The sequence below is a fragment of the Oncorhynchus clarkii genome, chromosome 12 (assembly GCF_045791955.1).
Source record: "Oncorhynchus clarkii lewisi isolate Uvic-CL-2024 chromosome 12, UVic_Ocla_1.0, whole genome shotgun sequence".
In the NCBI taxonomy this organism is placed as follows: Eukaryota; Metazoa; Chordata; class Actinopteri; order Salmoniformes; family Salmonidae; genus Oncorhynchus; species Oncorhynchus clarkii.
Genome location: NC_092158.1, coordinates 61,758,115 through 61,782,424, shown reverse-complemented (window position 1 = coordinate 61,782,424; position 24,310 = coordinate 61,758,115). Strand labels below are relative to the sequence as shown.

Genomic DNA, 24,310 nt, shown 5'->3' with positions numbered 1-24,310 from the left:
GCAGTGGGCAGCTGGGAGGAGGTGTTCTTATTCTCCATGGATTTTACAGTGTCCCAGAACTTTTTTGAGTTAGTGTTGCAGGAAGCAAATTTCTGCTTGAAAAAGCTAGCCTTGGCTTTTCTAACTGCCTGTGTATAATGGTTTCTAGCTTCCCTGAAAAGCTGCATATCACGGGGGCTGTTCGATGCTAATGCAGAACGCCATAGGATGTTTTTGTGTTGGTTAAGGGCAGTCAGATCTGGGGAGAACCAAGGGCTATATCTGTTCCTGGTTCTACATTTCTTGAATGGGGCATGCTTATTTAAGATGGTTAGGAAGGCATTTAAAAAAAAAAAACAGGCATCCTCTACTGACGGGAGGAGGTCAATATCCTTCCAGGATACCCTGGCCAGGTCGATTAGAAAGGCCTGCTCGCTGAAGTGTTTCAGGGAGCGTTTGACAGTGATGAGTGAAGGTCGTTTGACCGCTGACCCATTACGGATGCAGGCAATGAGGCAGTGATCGCTGAGATCTTGGTTGAAGACAGCAGAGGTGTATTTAGAGGGCAAGTTGGTTAGGATGATATATATGAGGGTGCCCGTGTTTACGGCTTTGGGGAGGTACCTGGTAGGTTCATTGATAATTTGTGTGAGATTGAGGGCATCAAGCTTAGGTTGTAGGATGGCTGGGGTGTTAAGCATGTTCCAGTTTAGGTCGCCTAGCAGCACGAGCTCTGAAGATAGATGTGGGGCAATCAGTTCACATATGGTGTCCAGAGCACACCTGGGGGCAAAGGGTGGTCTATAGCAGGTGGCAACGGTGAGAGACTTGTTTTTAGAGAGGTGGATTTTTAAAAGCAGAAGTTCAAATTGCAGGCTATCTTTGCAGTAGATTGCAACACCGCCCTCTTTGGCAGTTCTATCTTGTCTGAAAATGTTGTAGTTTGGGATGAAAATGTCCGAATTTTTGGTGGTCTTCCTAAGCCAGAATTCAGACACAGCTAGAACATCCGGGTTGGCAGAGTGTGCTAAAGCAGTGAATAAAACAAATTTAGGCTTAGGGAGGAGGCTTCTAATGTTAACATGCATGAAACCAAGGCTATTACGGTTACAGAAGTCATCCAACGAGAGCGCCTGGGGCTAGCTTCTGGTTAGCTTCTGGCTAGCTTCTGGTTAGCTTCTATGGAGGATTACAGATTTGAGGTAAATAATACTTATTTTTTTAAATATAAATTGGTGAAGCGGGTTGCAGGAGAGTGTTTTGAAGATGAGTTTACGGAAAATAAAAATATATATATAAAAAGATATGCGAAGAAAGTTGTAAATATATATATATATATATATATACGGGACATGACAAGACGAGGACAAAAGACGTCAGACTGCTATGCCATCTTGGTGACAGAATTATGTCTGTGAGTATGAAAGAACTCATATAGCAGGCAAAAACCTGGGGGGGAGGGGGGGGGGGCAGATTTTCAACCAAGCTCTCATTGAAATTACAGCGAGATATTAATGAGTTTTCACTTCCTACGCCTTCCACTAGATGTCAACAGTCAATTGAACTTTGTCTGATGACTCTAATGTGACGGGGGGTCTAATGAGACAGGAAATAGTCACCACTGCCACGAGTTGACCATGCATTCACTATGCGCGTTCACAGGGGAAGGACCTGAGTTCCACCGGTCATCTGAAGTCATTCTAATTCTCCGGTTGGAACGTTATTCAAGATATATGTAAACAACATTCTAAAGATTGATTCAGTACATCGTTTCACATGTTTCTACTGACTGTTACGGAACTTTTGGACATTTCGTCACGTTATAGTGGACGCGCTTTGTGACTTTGGAATTGTTTATCAAACACGCTAACCAAAGTAGCTAATTGGACATAAATAACGGACATTTTCGAACAAATCAAGCATTTATTGTGGACCTGGGATTCCTAGGACTGCATTCTGATGAAGTGCATCAAAGGTAAGGAAACATTTATCATGTATTTTCTTGTTTCTGTTGAGTAATACATGGCGGCTAATTTGGCTACTGTTCTGAGCTCCGTCTCAGATTATTGCATGTGTTGCTTTTTCCGTAAATTTATTTTGAAATCTGACACAGCGGTTGCATTAAGGAGAGGTATATCTATAATTCCATGTGCATAACTTGTATTATCGTCTACATTTATGATGAGTATTTCTGTTGAAACAATGTGGCTATGCAAAATCACTTGATGTTTTTGGAACCAGTGAATCTAATACGCCAATGTAAACTCAGATTTTTTAAAATATAAATAGGAACTTTATCAAGCAAAACATACATGTATTGTGTAACATGAAGTCATATGAGTGTCATCTGATGAAGATAATTCAAGGTTAGTGATTAATTTGATCTTTATTTCTGCTTTTTGTGAATGCTATATTTTGCTGGAAAATGGCTGTGCTTATTGTGGTTTGGTGGAGACCTAACATAATCGTTTGTAGTGCTTTTGCTGAAAAGCATATTTGAAATTGGACACTTTGGTGGGATTAACAACGGGAATAGCTTTAAAATGGTATGAGACACATGTATGTTTTAGGAATTGTAATTATGAGATTTCTGTGGTTTGAATTTGGCGCCCTCTACTTTCACTGGTAGTTGTCATATCGATCCCGTTAGCGGGATTGCAGCCATAACAAGTTATACTATATTTAGAAAGCATATTAGTAATCTCAAGCCATATTCATACAGTTTTGTTGAATAGGAAATACGTCATATAATCAAAGAAATGTTGCGCTCAAAAAGCAGTAGTAGCAGCAGTATGCAAATCAGGGAGCCAAATGAACGTCTCTTTCACCGATGTGAAAAAGATGTGTTCAAAAATAGCAATTTATTTGCAAATGACCCATCACTAGTTAGCAGTGTTTCTGTAGCGCACATGTGAGATAGTTCACAAATCAAATGTCCACTTGTGGTGCCAGTGGACAGTGAAACACAGGTAAGTTAACCTTTATTTATAGTCATTTAAATGTTAATTGTTTTTCTAGATTATATAGCTACCTCAATCGTTATTTCAAATAATTTAGGTGACTTCACAGCAACTGCTATGTCACGTTCGCTATAAGGATCGGACCAAGGTGCAGCGTTGTATGCGTACATTCTTATTTATTCAAAGAATGAACACTGAACAAACTAACAAAATAGCTAAACGAAACGTGAAGCCATACAAACGAGTGTTGACAGGCAACTACACATAGACAAGATTCCACAAACACCAAAGGGAAAATGGCTACCTAAATATGATCCCCAATCAGAGACAACGATAAACAGCTGCCTCTGATTGGGAACCATATCAGGCCACCATAGACATACAAATCACCTAGACCTACAAAAACTTTAGACATACAAAAAACCCTAGACAATACAAAAATTGGCGTACCCACCCTAGTCACGCCCTGACCTAACCAAAATATAAAGAAAACAGAGATATCTAAGGTCAGGTCTTGACATGCTAGCTAGCTAACGTTAGCAGCTATACCAATGCGAAACTTAGCTAGCTAGTTAGCAAGCTCAGCTAAATAAAAATCCCCTTAGATAATTAACTGCAGTATATGTCATAGCCACGTATCATAGCCACGCCATGAGATTTGTAAATGAAAGAGTACTAGGTTGTCTCTAGCTATAGCTAATAATCTTTCATTTTTTATTACAGACACTGTTTGTGCAGTACAACAGAGTGGAAAATCAGGTCCTTATTAAGACATATTGAAAGTGAATCTAGCTTAGAAACCAGTTAGCTAGCTAGGTATAATTGTTTTGTGTTGCTTTGCGTTGGTTGTTATTACATTAGTTCTTATGTTATTTATGTTGCCTTGACTCATACTGTATCTCTTTTTAATAAGCTCATCAGGTAGATAGCCAAGGAAGGCACTGAGCCCAAGCGGTCCCCACAAATCAAAATTCTTGAGATGGAGAATACGGGAGACCTAATGTCCTATTACCACTATCACGCCTCAAGTACCACTGTTGCCGACAACACATGTTACCAGTATTGACAACCAACATTATTTTACTGCTACACAAATGGTCTCTATTACCTGCCCCAACAGGGCACAAACCATCCTCAGTATTTATCGCCACAGCCAATACACACTGTTCACTTTCAAATAACTTCTTAAGACTGCTGTTCTTTTCCAACCGTGGATGTGGATCTTCTCCAGAACTTACAGGCAACTTTATATCACTGTACACATTACCACCTACTGACAATGTCTCATCATTGACACTACTGCCGGAAAACACCTACACCCCATTCCGGCTATTAATACATCAGAGACTTTCAACATGGACTACTTTTCTACAACCAATTGTACTAGTATACGTATGTGTGAACTTCTCTATATACCACACAGACAATACAGACAATTAAACAGACATGTCTAAGGGATGGTCACTCCCCTCAATCCTACTAGGGGACTCCAACTCCTAGTCTAACCTATTAGGGGGCTAAACCCTCCTAAGCATATAGTGCCCACAGTGCTTAGTCTAACCTACGGTATGTTGCTAAACCTTCCTAGGCACACACTAGTGCCTAGTCTAACCTATAATCGGGCTAAACCCTTTTAGACATAATTTGCAATAGTCATCTAGGACAGACCTCACAAATGACAATAATAACTACACAAAATGTCCCCCAGGACTCCCACAGTCCTACTGGCCTGTACATGGGACTACGGGATAAATCCAAGCTTGTCTCCCCAAGATGTCAGAATGAGTGGTAACAGGTGTAGGAACTTTGCTGACCTTGTTTTGTGCCGGATCCTGTTACACTGATTCGGACTCTTTAGTTTGACTGCAGATTGTGCTGAATCCTGCCGACAACGCCAAATATTAGGTTCTAAATTCTGGTATAAATCCAGTTGGACAAAAAAAAGGAAGCTAAGACTAGATTTATTATACCCAAACTGGATGCTACAGCTGCTTAGCACACATACAATTCACACAACCATATATACCTTCTGATTAGGCGGAGTCACCTCCTTGTATTTCTAGTATAAACAATCAGTCTCTGTTTCTGGGCAAGAAGTGAGTATGTTCCTCCCATTGGTGTTATTGTAAACCAGTCTGAGTTCAGAACCTTCATAGGCAGGGATGTGTGTGTGTGTGTGTGTGTGCGTGCGTGCGTGCGTGCGTGTGTGTGAGAGAAATGAGACTGCAGTTGGAGTAGTGTTGGGATGCGCCCCTCTAGCCTCCCTCCCAGGGGTTTCTTCTTTCTTCAGCTGTTGTCCTCACTTCAATGTTGAACATCTCTCCCTGCCCTAATTCCACAGAAACTAGCCTGACTTTACCAGGAACTGAGACTTGACTGTGCCTATTCACATACTTAGAAATGCTAATAGATTATCTTAAATGTAACTACATGTCATTTAAAATGTAATTTACGTAATCCACTACAGTAATTATTTATCACGAGAGGATCATAAACAATAACGGGTAATGCTGAATATACCAAGAAAGGTTCAAATCTCACATTTCTGGTAAAAATAGTTATAAATTGCTGATGTGTAGTCACTTTTGAGTAGTAGTACACAGTACAAATATGATGAAAATATGAAATCTTATATGACGTTCAACAAAACTGTATGAATAAGTCTTAAATTACTAATATGCTTTATAAATATAGTATAATCAAATTATAAAATTACTAACTATAACATTTTACCTTCCTTATAACTGTAAAATACATGTTTGTATGCTTAGTGTTGGAGAAAATGTACATATTTTCTAAAGATTTATCTTGATCAAAACATCTGCCCCCACCTCTGTGAACATCACACAGAGCTCTAGCTTGCCTTCCTGAACTTGTTAGGAACTCACCTTTCATCTCATATTATATATCGTCCTCCTATGACAAACACAATGTTTTTTTTGTTTCAAATCTATTAGATATTTTAGATTAATGGTAGGAGGGACATCCCAGCTTCAAGTGGTTTCAAATTTCAGATCCTATGTCAAACAGGTGCAAAAAATGTTTCCAATGGCTTGGTGACCACAGATCGATTTATAAGCAAAAATGTTGTCTGGAACCAGTACCAGAACCACGCAGGTCCCCTAAACAGGGTCTTTACATCTAAGAGATTTTAATATACAGCAAAAACATATCTGGACATACAGACACTTTCTGTGCTTCCCTTTGCCGCTATAATGACACTCTCCATCGACAACATCCTAAACAATAAGTTATTACTACTAATAAGTGGATTATTAAATGATAAACAGGCTCATTATATAACTAAAACAGGCTCATGTCAAATAGTCTCCAACAAGTGCCTTCAGAAAGTATTCATACCTCTTGACTTATTCCACATTTTGTTGTGTTACAGCCTGAATTCAACATGGATTACATATCACCCATCAACACACAATACACCATAATGACAGTGCAAATATGTTTTTAGAAATTTTAGTTTAGCAAATGTGTTCAACATTTATTACAGAAACACCTAATTTACATAAGAATTCACACACCTTTTCTATGACAGTCCAAATTGATCTCTGGTACATCCAATATCCTTTGATCATCCTTGAGATGTCACTACAAATTGATTGGAGTCCACCTGTGGCCAATTCAATTGTTTGGATATGATTTAGAAAGAAACACACCTGTCTATATAAGGTCCCACAGTTGAAAGTGCATGTCAGAGCAGAAACTACAGTGCCTTCAGAAATTATTCAAACCCCTTGACTTTTTCCACATTTTGTTACGTTACAGCTTTATTAAAACATTTCTTAAAATAAGGCTGTAACAATTAATCTACGCACAATACCCCATAATGACAAAGCAAAAAACATTTTTTTTAGAAATGTTTGAAAATGTATACAAATAGAAAAAAAAAATATATATATCACATTTGCATAAGTATTCAGACCCTTTACTCAGCACTTTCATTATTCTGAAAAGTTATCAAAGCTGTCACCACAAACCCTACAGTACATGTACCTCCCCAGTTCGAGGGAATGCTGTAGTAAGCCATTTTTCCTAACAACCAATAGATTCCATTCAGAGCACCTCTGAAAGGGATAACAACATTATAGACCGAAATACCATACGTAACATTAGCAGGTTACCCAGTGTCGGCATTGTTAACAGTTAACTTACAGGTACTGTACAATTCATTGTACAATGACTTTCTAGTTCACCCAAATGATTACCTCCTTCTCCTCTAATACACCAAGGGGCTGTCAAAACTCCTGCTACTGAAATACTTGGGAACAAAGTATTATCTGGTCTAGCAAACGATGGTGGGCCTGTGCAGTTGTGTAATGCGAGCACGTCATGGGGTCAGGGTTATGTGGCATCTCCACTAAGAATAGTAAATCCATTTACGTTGCAATATTTACCCCTATGGGAACTACCACAAGCGGTAAACCTGCTCCTGAAACCTTAACTCAATCAATCAAATGTATTTATAAAGTCCTTCTTACATCAGCTGATGTCACAAAGTGCTGTACAGAAACCCAGTTTATAACCCCAAACAGCAAGCAATGCAGGTGTAGAAGCACAGTGGCTAGGAAAAACTCCCTAGAAAGGCCGGAACCCAGGAAGAAACCTAGAGAGGAACCAGGCTATGAGGGATGGCCAGTCCTCTTCTGGCTGTGCCGGGTGGAGATTATAACAGAACATGGCCAAGATGTTCAAATGTTCATAGATGACCAGCAGGGTCAAATAATAATAATCACAGTGGTTGTAGAGGGTGCAACAGGTCAGCAACTCAGGAGTAAATGTCAGTTGGATTTACATAGCCGATCATTCAGAGTATCTCTACCGCTCCTGCTGTCTCTAGAGAGTTGAAAACAGCAGGTCTGGGACAAGGTAGCACGTCCGGTGAACAGGTCAGGGTTCCATAGTCGCAGGCAGAACAGTTGAAACTGGAGAAACAGCACGACCAGGTGGACTGGGGAAAGCAAGGAGTCATCAGGCCAGGTTTTCCTGAGGCATGGTCCTAGGGCTCAGGTCCTCCAACAGAAAGAAAAAAGAAAAGAGAGAAAAGAAAAGAGAGAAAAGAAAAGAAAGAGTGAGAGAGAGAGAGAGAGAGAGAAAAAAAGAGAGAGAAAAGGAGAGAGAATTAGAGAGAGCATACTTCAATTCACACAGGACACCAGATAAGACAGGAGAAATACTCCAGATATAACAGACTGACCCTAGCCCCCCGACACATAAACTGTTGCAGCATAAATACTGGAGGCTGAGACAGGAGGGGTCGTGAGACACTGTGGACCCGTCTGACGATATCCCCGGACAGGGCCAAACAGGTAGGATATAGCCTCACCCACTTTGCCAAAGCACAGCACCCACACCACTAGAGGGATATCTTCATCCACCAACTTACTATCCTGAGACAAGGCTGTGTCTCTCACATGGATAGGCAGACCATTCCATAAAAATTGAGTTCAATAGGAGAAAGCCCTGCCTCCAGCTGTTTGCTTAGAAATTCTAGGGACAGTAAGGAGGCCTGCGTCTTGTGACCGTAGGATCAAATCAGAAAGATAGGGAGGAGCAAGCCCATGTAATGCTTTGTAGGTTAGCAGTAAAACATTTAAATCAGGAAGCCAGTGTAGAGAGGCTATCACTGGAGTAATATGATCACATTTTTTGGTTCTAGTCAAGATTCTAGCAGCCGTGTTTAGCACTAACTGAAGTGTATTTAGTGCTTTATCTGGGTAGCCGGAAAGTAGAGCATTGCAGTAATCTAACCTAGAATAATAATCACAGTGGTTGTAGAGGGTGCATAAGCATAGATTCATTTTTCTGCATAATTTTTGGACAGAAAGAAAGACTTTTGCGATGTTATGTAGATGGAAAAAAGCTGTCCTTGAAACAGTCTTGATATGTTTGTCAAAAGAGAGATCAGGGTCCATAGTAACGCCGAGGTCCTTCATAGTTTTATTTGAGACGACTGTACATCAAGATTAATTGTCAAGTCCAACAGAAGATCTCTTTGTTTCTTGGGACCTAGAACTAGCATCTCTGTTTTGTCCGAGTTTAAATGTAAAACATGTCGCCATCCACTTCCTTATGTCTGAAACACAGGCTTCCAGGGAGGGCAATTCTAGGGCTTCACCGTGTTTCATTGAAATGTACAGCTGTGTATTGTCCGCATAGCAGTGAAAACTAACATTATGTTTCCAAATGACATCACCAAGAGGTAAAACAATAGTGAAAAAAATAGTGGTCCTAAAACAGAGAATTGAGGAACACCAAAATGTACAGTTGTTTTGTCAGAGTACAAAACATCTACAGAGATAAACTGACATCTTTCTGACAGATAAGGTCTAAACCAGGCCAGAACTTGTCCGTGTAAACCAATTTGGGTTTCCAACCTCTCCAAAAGAATGTGGTGATCCATGGTATCAAAAGCAGCACTAAGGTCTAGGAGCATGAGGACAGATGCAGAGTCTCAGTCTGACACCATTAAAAGGTAATTTACCACTTTCACAAGTGCAGTCTCAGTGCTATGATGGGGTCTAAAACCAGACTGAAGCATTTTGTATACATTGTTTGTCTTCAGGAAGGCAGTGAGTTGCTGCGCAACAGCTTTTCAATTTCTTTTGAGAGGAATGGGAGATTTGATATAGGCCAACATTTTTTATATTTTCTGGGTCAAGGTTTGGCTTTTTCAAGAGAGGCTTTATTACTGCCACTTTTAGTGAGTTTGGTACACATCCGGTGGCTAGAGAGACGATTATTATGTTCAACATAGGAGGGCCAAGCACAGGAAGCAGCTCTTTCAGTAGTTTAGTTGGAATAGGGTCCAGTATGCAGCTTGAACATTTAGAGGCCATGATTGTTTTTTATCAATGGGCCAAGAGATATAGTATTAAAAAACTTGAGTGTCTCCCTTAATCTTAGGTCATGGCAGAGATGTGCAGACTCAGGACAACTGAGCTTTGGAATACGCAGATTTAAAGAGGAGTCCGTAATTTCCTTTCTAATGATCCTCAAAGAAGTTAATGAATTTATCACTGCTGAAGTGAAAGCCATCCCCTCTTGGGGAATGCTGCTTTTTAGTTAGCTTTGCGACAGTATCAAAAATAAATGTTGGATTGTTCTTATTTTCCTCAATTAAGTTGGAAAAATAGGATGATCGAGCAGCAATGAGGGCTCTTCAATAGTGCACGGTACTGTCTTTCCAAGGTAGTCGGAAGACTTCCAGTTTGGTGTGGCGCCATTTCCATTCCAAATTTCTGGAAGCTTGCTTCAGAGCCCGGGTATTTTCTATATACCAGAGAGCTAGTTTCTTATGACAAATGTTTTTTGTTTTTAGGGGTGCGACTGCATCTAGGGTATTTCTCAAGGTTAAATTGAGTTCCTCGGTTAACTGATTTTTGTATTCTGACGTCATTGGGTAGGTGGAGGGAGTCTGGAAGGGCATCAAGTAACCTTTGAGTTGTCCGAGAATGTATAGCACGACTTTTGATGATCCTTGGTTGGGGTCTGAGCAGATTATTTGTTGTGATTGCAAACGTAAAAAAATGGTGGTCTGATAGTCCAGGATTATGAGGAAAAACATTAAGATCCACAACATTTATTCCACGGGACAAAACTAGGTCCAGACTATGACTGTGGCAGTGAGTAGGTCCGCATACATGTTGGACAAAACCCAGAGTCGATGATGGCTCCAAAAGTATTTTGGAGTGGGTCTGTGGACTTTTCCATGTGAATATTAAAGTCACCAAAATTAGACTATTATCTGCTATGACTACAAGGTCCGATAGGAATTAAGGGAAATCAGTGAGGAACGCTGTATATGGCCCAGGAGGCCTGTAAACAGTAGCTATAAAAAGTGATTGAGTAGGCTGCATAGATTTCATGACTAGAACCTCAAAAGTCGAAAAGGCAGTTGTTTATTTTTTTGTAAATTGAAATTTGCTATCGTAAATGTTAGCAAGACCCCTGCCTTTGCGGGATGCGCAGGGGATATGGTCACTAGTGTAACCAGGAGGTGAAGCCTAATTTAACACAGTAAATTCATCGGGCTTAAGCCATGTTTCAGTCAGGCCAATCACATCAAGATTATGATCAGTGATTAGTTCATTGACTATAACTGCTTTGGAAGTGAAGGATCTAACATTAAGTAGCCCTATTTTGAGATGTGAGGTATCACAATCTCTTTCAATAATGACAGGAATGGAGGAGGTATTTTTTTCCAGTGAGATTGCTAAAGTGAACACTGTCCAACCTAGATCGAGGCACAGACATGGTCTCAATGGGGATAGCTGAGCTAACTACACTGACTGTGCTAGTGACAGATGTCTTGGAAATATTGAATCAAATATTTCTCAGATACTGGAGCTTGTGAATTCAAATAGACTTTATTACAAAAAGTAACAAAGCCGAGCAATTCCATGGAATAGGCATTTTAGATTCCCACTTTCAGATAACACACATGGTCATTCCTCTCTATGTTGATGATTAACACCCCTTCACCTCTTGCCAACATTATCTTTCTGTCTCAATTCTTGCTTGTTTACAGATTATATTGGTGGCGTATCCATAGCAATGATACAAAAACAATAATAATGCAGGTGTCTGTCCAATGATACGCATAGGACTACACAATGGCTCTCCCCAAGCCTGTAATGGCACAGACATACATATACAATACAATCACATGCATTAAAGCTAGTCACAGGACCAGGCAATAACTTCCCTCAGGCCTATAACAGCACAGGCATACATTTGCTGCTTACGTTCTGTTTTTACATGTCTAGTGATTAACTCCATGCTGATCCAGCTCTGTTCATTCACCTGGCCTCAGTCTTTATTCTGAATTAACTCTGTTGATTCTGCTCACAACTTCTGGGAGAACAGTCTAGATACTGGAAAATCACCCATAGTCATGAATTTTCTCCTACATTGACCACTAAGCTGGCAGGCTGGCTAACAGCCTGATCTGCACCCTATCTCATTGTGGAGCTAAGGCGGTTAGAGCCCTGTCTATGTTTGTAGATTAGATGAGAGCACCCCTCCAGCTAGGATGGAGTCCGTCACTCCTCAGCAGGCCAGGCTTGTCCTGTTTGTGGGTGAGTCCCAGATTATTATTACAATTATCTACAAATCTACAAAAAACAGTTTTCAACCAGTGATTGAGTTGTGAGACTGCTGTAGAGCTCATCACTCCAGCTAACTGGGAGGGGCCAGAGACAATTACTCGATGCTTAAAAAAAATAAGACACCTGTACCATGTCACATATTGACTTGAAATCTATAGAATGTTGAGTTAGCATTCCAATATTGCACTTTATATACATCACAGAAGACTGAAATATAACAATACCTTGACATAAAAACAACATATTTTTGTTGTATGTTTTAATCTTTATTAATTATGAAATTATGAAAAATATTAATACCATGCGCCCAAAGAGGGCGCTTTTGGTCATTGACTGCAAACCAACATTTTTGTGATTGTGTCAGGTTGAATATACCTTTTAAAAATGTCTATACATATTACATGAAGAACAGATTGTTCTGTTCTCCTCACATTCTATAACCCACAGGAACAAGATTTATAGAACATAGGAACAACAAAGTATAACATAGAAGAGCAACAATGGTCCACATATTAGATGACAGTAGTTCAAATGATCAACGCTAAAAAACGACATTGAAAGGATGGATGAAAGAGCATCGAGTCCGTGTTTGGCATTGCTTGACATTCCTTGGCCCTGAGCAGTGGTGGAAAAAGTACCCAATTGACATACTTGAGTGAAAGTAAAGATACCTTAACACAAAATGATTCAAGTAAAAGTGAAAGTCCCCCAGTAAAATACTACTTGAGTAAAAGTCTAAAAGTATTTGGTTTGAAATATACTTAAGTATCAAAAGTAAATGTAATTGCTAAAATATACTATAAAAGTAAAAGTATAAATCATTTCAAATTCCTTATATTAAGCACCCCAGACGGCATTATTGTCCTGTTTATTTTCCTGTTTATTTTACGCTCCCACACTCAGACATAATTTACAAACAAAGCATGTGTTTGGTGAGTCCGTCAGAATAGAGGCAGTAGGGATGACAAGGGATGTTCTCTTGATAAGTGTGTGAATTTGACAATTTTCATGTCCTGCTAAGCACTCAACATGTAACGAGTACGTTTGGGTGTCAGGGAAATGTATTGAGTAAAAATAATATCATTTTCTTTAGGAATGCAGTGAAGTAAGAGTAAAAGTTGCCAAAAATATAAATAGTAAAGTAAAGTACAGATACCCCCAAAAACCACTTAGTACTTTAAGGTAGTAGGTAGTACTTTAAAGTATTTTTACTTAAGTACTTCACACCACTGGCCCTGAGTGACAGTGATTCTAGGTTTGAGTGTGTGTGTGTGTGTGTGTGTGTGTGTGTGTGTGTGTGTGTGTGTGTGTGTGTGTGTGTGTGTGTTTAAAGTGATATCCCCAATCCACAAGAGGAACATTTGTCATCATTGACTTTGAGGGACAGCTAAGAGGTCGTGTGTGCGCGTCCAGATTTCACTATTCTCCATCAGACATTTGTCAACTAGTTGGAGAGAGAGAGGTCAGATCTGAAAGTAAAAACATAACAGAAACTGCAATTATTACATACAGTTGAAGTCAGAGTTTACATACACTTAGGTTGGAGTCAATAACACTTGTTTTTCAACCACTCTACAAATTTCTTGTTAACAAACTATAGTTTTGGCAAGTCGGTTAGGACATCTACTTTGTAATTTTTCCAACAATTGTTTCCAACAGATTATTTCACTTATAATTCACTGTATCACAATTCCAGTGGGTCAAAAGTTTACATGCACTAAGTTGACTGTGCCTTTAAACAACTTGGAAAATTCCAGAAAATGATGTAATGGCTTTAGAAGCTTCTGATAAGCTAATTGACATCATTTGAGTCAATTGGAGGTGTACCTGTGGATGTATTTCAAGGCCTACCTTCAAACTCAATGCCTCTTTACTCGACATCATTGGAAAATCAAAATAAATCAGCCAAGACCTCAGAAAAAAATTGTAGACCTCCACAAGTCTGAAATTATGTGGATATATTGAAGCAAAATCTCAAGACATCAGTCAGGAAGATAAAGCTTGGTCGCAAATGGGTCTTCCAAATGGACAATGACCCCAAGCATACTTCCAAAGTTGTGGCAAAATGGCCTAAAGACAACAACGTCAAGGTATTGGAGTGGCCATCACAAAGCCCTGACCTCAATCCCATAGAGAATTTGTGGACAGAACTGAAAAAGCGTGTGCAAGCAAGGCCTACAAACCTGACTCAGTTACACCAGTTCTGTCAAGAGGAATGGGCAAAAATTCACCCAACTTATTGTGGGAAGCTTGTGGAAGGCTACCCGAAACGTTTGACCCAAGTTAAACAATTTAAAGGCAATGCGACCAAATACTAATTGAGTGTATGTAAACTTCTGACACACTGGGAATGTGATGATTGAAATAAAACATTCTCTCTACTATTATTCTGACATTTCACATTCTTAAAATAAAGTGGTGATCCTAACTGGCCTAAGACAGGGAATTTTTACTCGGATTAAATGTCAGGAATTGTGAAAAACTGAGTTTAAATGTATTTGGCTAAGGTGAATGTAAACTTCCGACTTCAACTGTAAGTCCAAGTAATAAAATGTACTGGGGATCAATACATTCTAATAATTTACATGTTATATTCCGTGACTGGAGAGGTAGGAGGCAACCTTCCATAGAAATAGATCATACATGTAACCTATATCATAAGGTAAACTGTATGCAACCTTACCTCTGAGAGCGGGCGGAGGACGTGTGGTCTTTACCAAGTTACTCTGAGAGAGAGCCTCCGTCATCCAGGAGAGGGCACTAGAACAGTACTCCAACTGGGAATGTGAGAGGGACGGAGAGAGAAAGAGAGAGAGAGAACCATGACGGATGTGGTCTGTTCAGTGCTGAGCAGGCAGATGCAACAGCTGCAGTCCAAATGAAGACACACACATACTTACGATTACACACTAACCAACACACGTGCGTGCACAGACACACACACACCCACTAAACCATCCCGCCCATTAAGGAGCACTGAAACTTCTGGCACGTGTGTCTGGTTGCCACTGGGCAGATAAAGCAGGGTGACACTAACCTCGGTTTCCAACATTCTCAGCCTGCGGTCGTGGTCCCGAATCTCTGCCATCTGCTTTAATACATTGTCCACCCTTCAAACATGACCACAACACAGGACCACAACAAAGGTTAGGGGTCAATTCACTTCCCAGTCCATTCAGGAAGTGAATTGAAGTTCCGATTCATGAATTTAAAATGTTATTGACCCGATTCCTAACACAGGAGGATCCATCAGCTACAGCATCTCAACCATTCTATTCATAGGCCAGATAGAAGCCGAGCTGTTAACTGAAGCTGTTAAATGAATCTGGCATTTAGTCTAGGTGAGATGTCTCACTTGACGGAGGTGCGTTTGAGTCTCTCTGAGTCTTTCTCTCTCTCTCGTTTGTTCTGGGCAAAGAGTATATTCTCCTTCTGGATGGCCTCCCACGTGTTCAGTCTACTGGCCTCCCTACCATGAATCTCCAGAACTGAATGAGGGATAGAGGAGGAGGAGAAGAACAAAGAAATTGGGAAGGAGAGAAAATGAGAAAAAAAATATGGAAAAAATGGAAGTGGACTTCTAAAATACTTGAAGTTCAATACTTGAAGTGAATTATCTGATCACTGGTCTTCCTACCGGGCCGGCGTTATGATCATTTATTTGACCGAGACGGGCGCAGACAGAAAGATGCATCAATCTCAGATAAAGAATCTGAGAGAGTGAAACAGCGGCACCCCCCCCCCCCCCCCCCCCCCCCCCCCCCCCCCCACAGTAAGTGTAGTCCATGTATCTGATGTTGTCTGGACAAAAATAGTATGACATGTCATACTCTTTTTGGCGAGACAGCATCAGATGTATGAGCTGTATATAGTAAGACTGAGGGGCGCTCACTCTGATGCATTCTCCGGGGAGATAGTTCCAGCCAGTTGCAAATTGAAGGAAAGTTGGTGGGTGCACAGTGTACTGTTAAGATGCTGGAATAATTTTGGGACTAATGTGCAAAGATATCCTACTTTTTGAAGTGATTTGTTTGACAACCAAATGAAAACATAACTGGTTGTGTTGATGGCACATTAAAAGGTAATACCTTTTTACAGTTAAATTACATGCCTTTTTTTTTATACATACATAGGAGGTCCCATGAAAAAATGTGCCACACTATAGATATCAAATGCCTTTCCAACTGATTCGTTCTGGCGCCGGCACTGTTTTCCTCCCTCTCCCTCCCTTTCTCCCTCCCTTCCCTCCTCATGCTCTCCCTCCCATTCCCTCCCTCTATCTTCCTCCCTCTCTCACCAAAGTGTTTGATCTTCGTGGAGGGGATCTTGCGGATGTGTCTCTTGATAAAGAGGTGGAGGTGGGAGATGAGGATGAAGGGTGGTGCCAGGCAGGGTCTGGAGTGATACTCCACGATCAGATTGTAGCGCTGGAACTTCCAGTAGTTGTCGCTGTGCTCCTGCACTTTGGAGAACGTGTGACTGGAGGAAAGGCAGAGAGAGGGAGACAGTGAAAAGGCTGAATATCAGGAAATAGGTGACTCTCGCTCATATAAAAAAAGATTGGTTTTATTATATTTTTTAGTTCATGACATTTTGAGCCCCAATGACACACAGATAAAGCTGAGCCAGAAAAACATGCCATTAGGACAACACTCAAATAAAAAAAGTTGATTAAATTAAATCCAACAACACTATTCCAAGACACCCTGAGGAACTAGATAAAATAAGAGAAATTCAACCCACGGATTAGAGGGGCCTATTGAATGAGTGACGATCTGTCGAGGGGAACACAAGGAGAGTGAAACAGGGATATGGAGGGGGGCGCTAGATGGGAAAGAAGGACAGAGAGCTTATTCTCATTGAAGAGAGTTGCAGTAGAGGTATCGGGACGAAATGTTGCTGGGCCAATTGTACAATGCCCTATGGGACTCCCAATCATGGCTGGTTGTGATGCAGCCTGGATTCAAACCAGGGTGTCTGTAGTGACGCCTCTAGCACTGAGATGCAGTGCCTTAGACCAATGCGCCACTCGGGAGCCCTCTAATAAAAATCAGAGGACGATTCAAACTGTTTTGGCTATACAACATTCTGCAGATCTCCAAGGGAAGCATGGCAACAAACATGATTTGGAGGTAGGGCTACGTTTGAGTAATATTACAGTAATGTCTCGAGAATTAATACATCTCTAAGTTATCTCTTGATAACTTCCTCAACACTCGTCAATGTGAAGAGCTAGAGAGAGTGAAAGGTAGACAGAGAGTGGAAGAGGTAGAGAAAGTAAAAGAGGGACAGACAGAGGGTCCATTACCTGAACATGGCGATGAGCAGGTTGACCAGGAGGATGTTGGTGACCAGCAGGAAGATGACCAATAAGATGACCACCAGCCAATTGTGGTCGGTACTCATGCAGGGCTCTGCCCCCGCCTCGACCAGAGTGGCGTTATTGGTGCACTCTATCCCCTCATCCAGTTTATCAGCTACCGACAGAGAGACAGGGAGACGAGGGCAGGAGGCAGTGAGAGGGGGAGAGTTTGAAAGGATGGGAAGAAGCAGAAGGAGGGGTGTGAAAATAAATATTTAAAATGGTAGGGCAAAGAGGGTAGATTGGGTAGGTGTTGATGTAAGGGGGGATGCAGAGAGAGAGGAGTGAAAGAATAGAGAAAGAGAGAGAGAAAGAGAGAGAGTAATATATATATATATATATATTTGTTTTTATTTAGCAGACTCTCTATTCCAGAGCGATTAAAATTTAGTGCATTCATTTTAAAATATCTAGGTGAGATTATACTATGTTACATACACATGCAAACCACATTCGTACACAAACATCAACGCACCATCCATTTCGTGTATGGGGATCTGTCCAAATATGTGTAGGTATGGCCTGTAGAACACTCTGCGAAATATCCAACCGGGACGGGGGTCATAGGAGTAGAGCAGCGCCTGATTGGCTACACCGTAGGCCAGGAGCCACACCGCCAGGAAGAACAGGAAGAAGAAGATGTCTTTCATCTGCCAATCAGGAGGGGAACAGATATTCATTGGGGAAAATGGCATCACCATCTAGTGTTCAGTTTTGATACTAGTCGTTACTGCCAAAACCAGCACCTGGAGCTAGACCATAGAGACAGATAGAGGACTCTAGTGCCCAAAAGCCCATTTTAGCATGGCCAGCGCCATTATGAACTTCCACAATCTTTAAGTAGTCAACTGGGTGGGACTTCCTATGGGCCAAGGAAGGATCACAATGCGGGTCATCAGGAGGGATCAGCCAATTATAATTGTGAGCAAACATTCCATAACTGCAGGTGGCAATACATCACAAACATTGGCTTCATACCTGTTATAACAATACACTCTAGGTGGCATTATGCACCTTCAGAGACAGTATATGAAGCGAGGCATCCCACTCCCTTATTTTTTCTGAGGCGGGGCTGCTTTGGTCTACTTACTGCCTACGCCCGCGGAGGGTGTGCCCCAGAGACAGTAGAGAAAAGAGACATCTCACTGCCAAAATGTAGACCAAATCCAGCTGTTTCCTCTCTTATGTGAGCATCCCAGCGATTATAGAGGAAATGTGCGCTCATGTAGGAAAGCATTCTCACACAAGAGAGGGAACGCCCACTTACATAGACAGGAACCTTGAAAAAAAAAATGAAATGGTGAAGTCGTGGAGTCATTCATCTTAATTTATCCACCATCTTTGGCAACCTTTCAGTTTGCCTGCCAACTCATGGAAGTAGTAGAATAAAATGGACTACTTTAAAATGGAGATGGCCACAATGGCACTGTCCATGCTCCCATGTCCTCATAATGAGACAGATACAACGACGCAATGTCTAAGTCTACTATTTAGACACTGCAGTGCACAGGGTTTTCTCTTTCTTTTTAGAAAGCACTCACCATTTTTTCAACAATGATTATCTTGGGTCCCAGCTGTTTGTGGATGGCGAAGATGTGGATGAGACGGAGGGTAAACACCATGTAGTCCACAGCCAACACAGCACGGCCAAACTCATAGGACCACGGGAACATTCTAGAACACACAACAAACACCTGGTTATAGTCACAGACACACACACACAATATATATATTTATCCATTTATTGATTTATTTATTAGGATACACATTAGCTGTTGCTGATGCAGCTGCTACTCTTCCTGTGGTCCATATACAAAACATAAAATATGACAAATTACATGACATTAATAGACAAGAACAGCTCAAGGACAGAACTACATACATTTAAAATAATCATGTAAATAAAAAGCCTTGTTTACATCGAAACACAGAAACATAAACACATTACACTGAGAACACCTTGCTAATATTGAGTTGCACCTCTCCCCCCCTTTGCTCCCAGAACAGCTTCAATTCGTAGGGGTATGGACTCTACTTGTCGAAAGCATACCACAGGGTTGCTGACCCATATTGACTCCAATGCTTCCCACAGTTGTGTCAAGTTGGCTGGATGTCCTTTGGGTGGTGAATCATTCTTGATACACAACCCAGTAGCGTTGCAGTTCTTGACACAAACAAGTGCGCCTGGCACCTAACACCATACCCCGTTCAAAGGCACTTGCATTTTGTGTCTTGCCCATTCACCATCTGAATGATACACAATCATGTCTCAAGTGTTTCAAGACTTAAAAATACTTCTTTAACCTGTCCTCTTCCCCTTCATCTATACTGATTGAAGTGGATTTAACAAGTGACATCAATAAGGGATCATAGCGTTCACCTGGATTCATTCACCTGATCAGTCTGTCATGGAAAGAGCTTCATGTTCTTAATGTTTCGTATACTCAGTATCTTCTTGTAGCTACTGTAAATGCACACACCTGCAGCACATTCCCAGTGCAAAGAGTGAGATGGCTGTGATGTCACACTTATTCCACATGTCCTCGATGTAGAGCTTCATTCTCTGATATAAAGTGGTGTTGCCCCTGAAGAATGTCTGGTGGAGAGAGAGAGAGGGGGAAAGTGTGTGTGTGAGAGAGTAGATGGTCATTAATATATATCTACAGTCACCTACAAAATGATTGGTTCCCTTGATAATGATGAGCAAAAAAGACTGTATAAAACAAATAATACAAATACTGAGCTATATTGTATGCAAAAAATATAATAATGTTATTGTATTATAGTAATCCCTAATCAAAAGGCATTAGTATAATAGGATTCTGATTTGGGTGACAAAATCCTAAAGGATCCAATCGGATTACTTTTCTAGTCCAATAGAATTGTACAGGATTCTCCCAATCCTATAGGATTTTGTGTCACCTCTATCAGAATCCTATTGGAATCCTACTGGACACTCTTTAGAGGACAACCTGCTGAAGACAACCAGCTTCATGTCGGAGTGATGCAAACGTGTGGGATGTATGCACTGTTTAAAACAAACACTGTTCAAAGGCCACGCTGAATGAGAATAATTTTAATATCGCTGGTTAGAAGAGAATTTGCTGAAGACATACGATCTAAATTCTAGAACATCGCATGGAAGTTTTGGGAGGCTTCCGAAACAGGGAAGGAAACAAATCAGTTGCTTTGTTATTTATTTTCAACAACTCACAACCAGGCACAGGATATCAACAGTGACATCGGTTGGCTGTTATTTGAGCGATAGTTTGTCTCTCAAATCCATGTATACAGTAGGTGTAAGGACAGCAATTTTTCCCTGCCATTTCAGTTTGAAAATTATAGTAGAATTCTAAGTCCTAAGACCTGCCAGCACATTTGACAAAAACAGTACAAAACCAATGATATTGATCGGTTTTTAAGCCATCGATATTGTCATTGTCATTAGTATAAACATTTATAATAACATCACTAATCTGAGGTAAAAAAGGATGTGCAAGTACCCTCAATTCAATGTGGTCAAAACGCGAGGTTGTGTAATGTACTGTATTAACACATACTTTCCACATACAGGAAGTTAGCGCAATTTAAAATAATAGAATATGTAAAAAAATAAATCTATATTTTCATTTAGGCTGATAGCATTACACATATCACTAGTTTAACCATTTACAGAGTAAAACAATTTTCTTTTGCACAATTTAACCGGGCACTCTAGAAAGACCTTCCATAGCAACTGTGCAGCAGCCCGTTTGTTTGATCTGCATACTTATAACCTGTCAAGCCATAGTATGGATATAATTCTATTAATTGTTATTGCAAACCACATTGTATGGACAACACAACTGGATAAACACAGCTTAATTGGACATCTCAGCGCTAAATATGGGACAGAAACCTGAACACATACATTAAACTGCAATCAAGATTAAACTGAGAAACAGCCTCCCTCCGATGTCTCCAGAGCACAATCTTCAACTACACCAGTGATAATTCCCTGAGGTTCTCAACCTCTTAAACACACGATCACAATACGGGAGTGATTCAAGGCTGCATGTTCATTTGGAGTATGACCAATACAAAGTTTCAAAATCTGATAGGATTTTCTATAGAATGTTTGGGGGGAATCCTACATGATTTTTTGACTAGGGATACAATTGCTCTGAGGAAGAGATTTTGTTAAACAAGTAATACAACAAAACGATAGGCGTGAAATGATTAGCACGGGTCCCTGTTTTCAATACTTTGTGAACCCTACCCTAGCGAGGATAACGGCTGTAGTGACTAAATTGTCAAATAGAACAGTACCAATACAATTTTCATCCCAATCCTTTAGCCACAATGGAGAGTGGTAAATGATTAGTCTTGACACATACAAATCCAATGTCCAGAGTTCGATTTAAGTAGAAAAATAATATCTATGTATTTGTTATTACTTTGTGGGAATACTTCAAATGTTTGGGTGACTTTCTGGTGATTTTACAGTCTTTTTGGACCCTGTCCTGTTGCCAACACCTGCTGTAGGCCTTTGGACTGTATTCCCCTTCAGCCAGTAGGGGGGGTACACACACTTCACAGAAGATTAGTGGCAATCGCACACATACAGTGCCTTCAGAACAAATTCATACCCCTTGACTTATTCCACATTTTGTTGTTACAGCCTGAAGTCAAAATTGATTAAACATCTTTTTTCCCCTCACCCATCTACACACAATACCCCAGAATGACAAAGTAAAAAAACATGTTTTTAGAATTGTTTGCAAATTTATTGAAAATAAAATACAGAAATATAATAAAAATTCCCTGTCTTAGGTCAGTTAGGATCACCACTTTATTTTAAGAATGTGAAATGTCAGAATAATAGAGAGAATGATTTATTTAAGCTTTTATTTCATTCATCACATTCCCAGTGGGTTAGAAGTTTACATACACTCAATTGCTTCAATATATCCACATTTTCCTACCTCATGACACCATCTATTTTGTGAAGTGCCCCAGTCCCTCCTGCAGCAAAGCACCCACACAACATGATGCTGCCACCCCCGTGCTTCACGGTTGGGATGGTGTTCTTCGGCTTGCAAGCCTGCCCCTTTTTCCTCCAAACATAACGATGGTTATCATGGCCAAACAGTTCTATGTTTGTTTCATCAGGCCAGAGGACATTTCTCCAAAAAGTACGATCTTTGTTGATATAGGTTAAGTCGATATAGGACTTGTTTACTGTGGATATAGATCATTTTGTACCTGTTTCCTCCAGCATCTTCACAAGGTCCTTTGCTGTTGTTCTGAGACTGACTTGCACTTTTCGCAACAAAGTTAGTTCATCTCTAGGAGACAGAATGCGTCTCCTTCCTGATCGGTATGATGGCTGCGTGGTCCCATGGTGTTTATACACCTATTGTTTGTACAGATGAATGTGGTACCTTCAGGCATTTGGAAATTGCTCCCAAGTATGAACTAGACTTGTGGAGATCTACAATTTCTTTCTGAGGTCTTGGCTGATGTTTTTTTATTTACCCATGTTGTCAAGCAAAGAGGCACTGAGTTCGAAGGTAGGCCTTGAAATACATCCACAGGTACACCTCCAATTGACTCAAATTATGTCAATTAGCCTATCAGAAGCTTCTAAAGCCATGACATAATTTTCTGGAATTTTCCAAGCTGTTTAAAGGCACAGTCAACTTAGTGTATGTAAACTTCTGACCCACTGGAATTGTGATACAGTGAATTATTAGTGAAATAATCTGTCTGTAAACAATTGTTGGAAAAATTACTTGTGTCATGCACAAAGTAGATGTCCTTACCGACTTGCCAAAAATATATTTTGTTAACAAGACATTTGTGGAGTGGTTGAAAAACTCGTTTTAATGACTCCAACCTAAGTGTATGTAAACCTCCGACTTCAACTGTAAGTATTTATACCCAGGTCAATACTTTGTAGAAGCTCCTTTGGCGGCGGATTCAAGTCTGGGCTCCGGCTGGGCCACTCACGGACTTTCACATTCTTCTTCTGAAGTCATCCCAGCGTTGCTTTGGCTGTGTGCTTGGGGTCATTGTCCTGTTGGAACGTAAATCTTCGCCCCCCAGTCTAAGTTTGTTTGCCCTCTGAAGCAGGTTATCATCAAGGATTTGCCTGTATTTGGCTCGAGCCTTAGAAGTCTCCCTACCGCTGAAAAGCATCCCATTGCATTATGTTGCCACCACGGTAGGGATGGTGTTAGATGGGTGATAAGCAGTGCGTGGTTTTCTCCAGACTTTGCATTCAGGCCAAAGAGTGTTTCATCAGACCACAGAATCTTTTGCCTTAAGATCTCAGTCTCACGTGCCTTTTTTGCAAACTCCAGGTGTGCTGTCATGTGCATTTTTCTCAGGAGTGGCTTCCGTCTGGACACTCTCCCATTAAGCCCAGATTTCTGAAGTGCTGTTGTCCTTCTGGCAGGTTTTCCCATCTCAGCCAAGGACCTCTGGAGTTCTGTCAGAGTGTTCATTGTGTTCTTGGTCACCTCCCTGACCAAGGTACTTCTTGTCCGAACGGCCAGCTCTAGGCATGGTAGTTCCATATTTTTTCTCTCCATTTCCCAATTATGAAAGTTTCAACACTTTAGAAATTGTTTTATACCCTTCCCCAGAAATATGCCTCATCACAATTATATCTCAGATATCTACTGACAGTTCCTTAGACTTCAAGGTATAGTTTCTGCTCTGACATTCACAGTCAGCTGTTGGACCCTATACAGTGCATTCAGAAAGTATTCAGACCCCTTGAAATTTTCCACATTTTGTTACGTTACAGCATTATTCTAAAATGGATTAAATCATGTTTTCCCCTCATCAATCTACACACAATACTCCACAATGACAAAGCAAAAACAGGTTTTCAGAAA

The 24,310-nt window shown here is 40.6% G+C and overlaps 1 protein-coding gene across 1 annotated transcript in view; it reads right to left on the bottom strand.

Moving 5' to 3' along the window:
* Nucleotides 1-11,307: 11,307 nt before the first annotated feature.
* The window catches only part of LOC139421004 (transient receptor potential cation channel subfamily M member 4-like), a 69,092-nt gene continuing 56,089 nt past the window's right edge, over nt 11,308-24,310 (bottom strand). The window contains exons 19-27 of the mRNA XM_071171469.1: nt 19,907-20,022; nt 18,968-19,100; nt 17,902-18,076; nt 17,373-17,541; nt 16,362-16,543; nt 15,420-15,552; nt 15,102-15,174; nt 14,748-14,841; nt 11,308-13,533 (exon numbers count right to left, since the gene is read on the bottom strand). Coding sequence (XP_071027570.1) covers nt 13,505-13,533; nt 14,748-14,841; nt 15,102-15,174; nt 15,420-15,552; nt 16,362-16,543; nt 17,373-17,541; nt 17,902-18,076; nt 18,968-19,100; nt 19,907-20,022 — 1,104 coding nt within the window. The 3' untranslated portion in view covers nt 11,308-13,504. The remainder of the gene's footprint in view (nt 13,534-14,747; nt 14,842-15,101; nt 15,175-15,419; nt 15,553-16,361; nt 16,544-17,372; nt 17,542-17,901; nt 18,077-18,967; nt 19,101-19,906; nt 20,023-24,310) is intronic.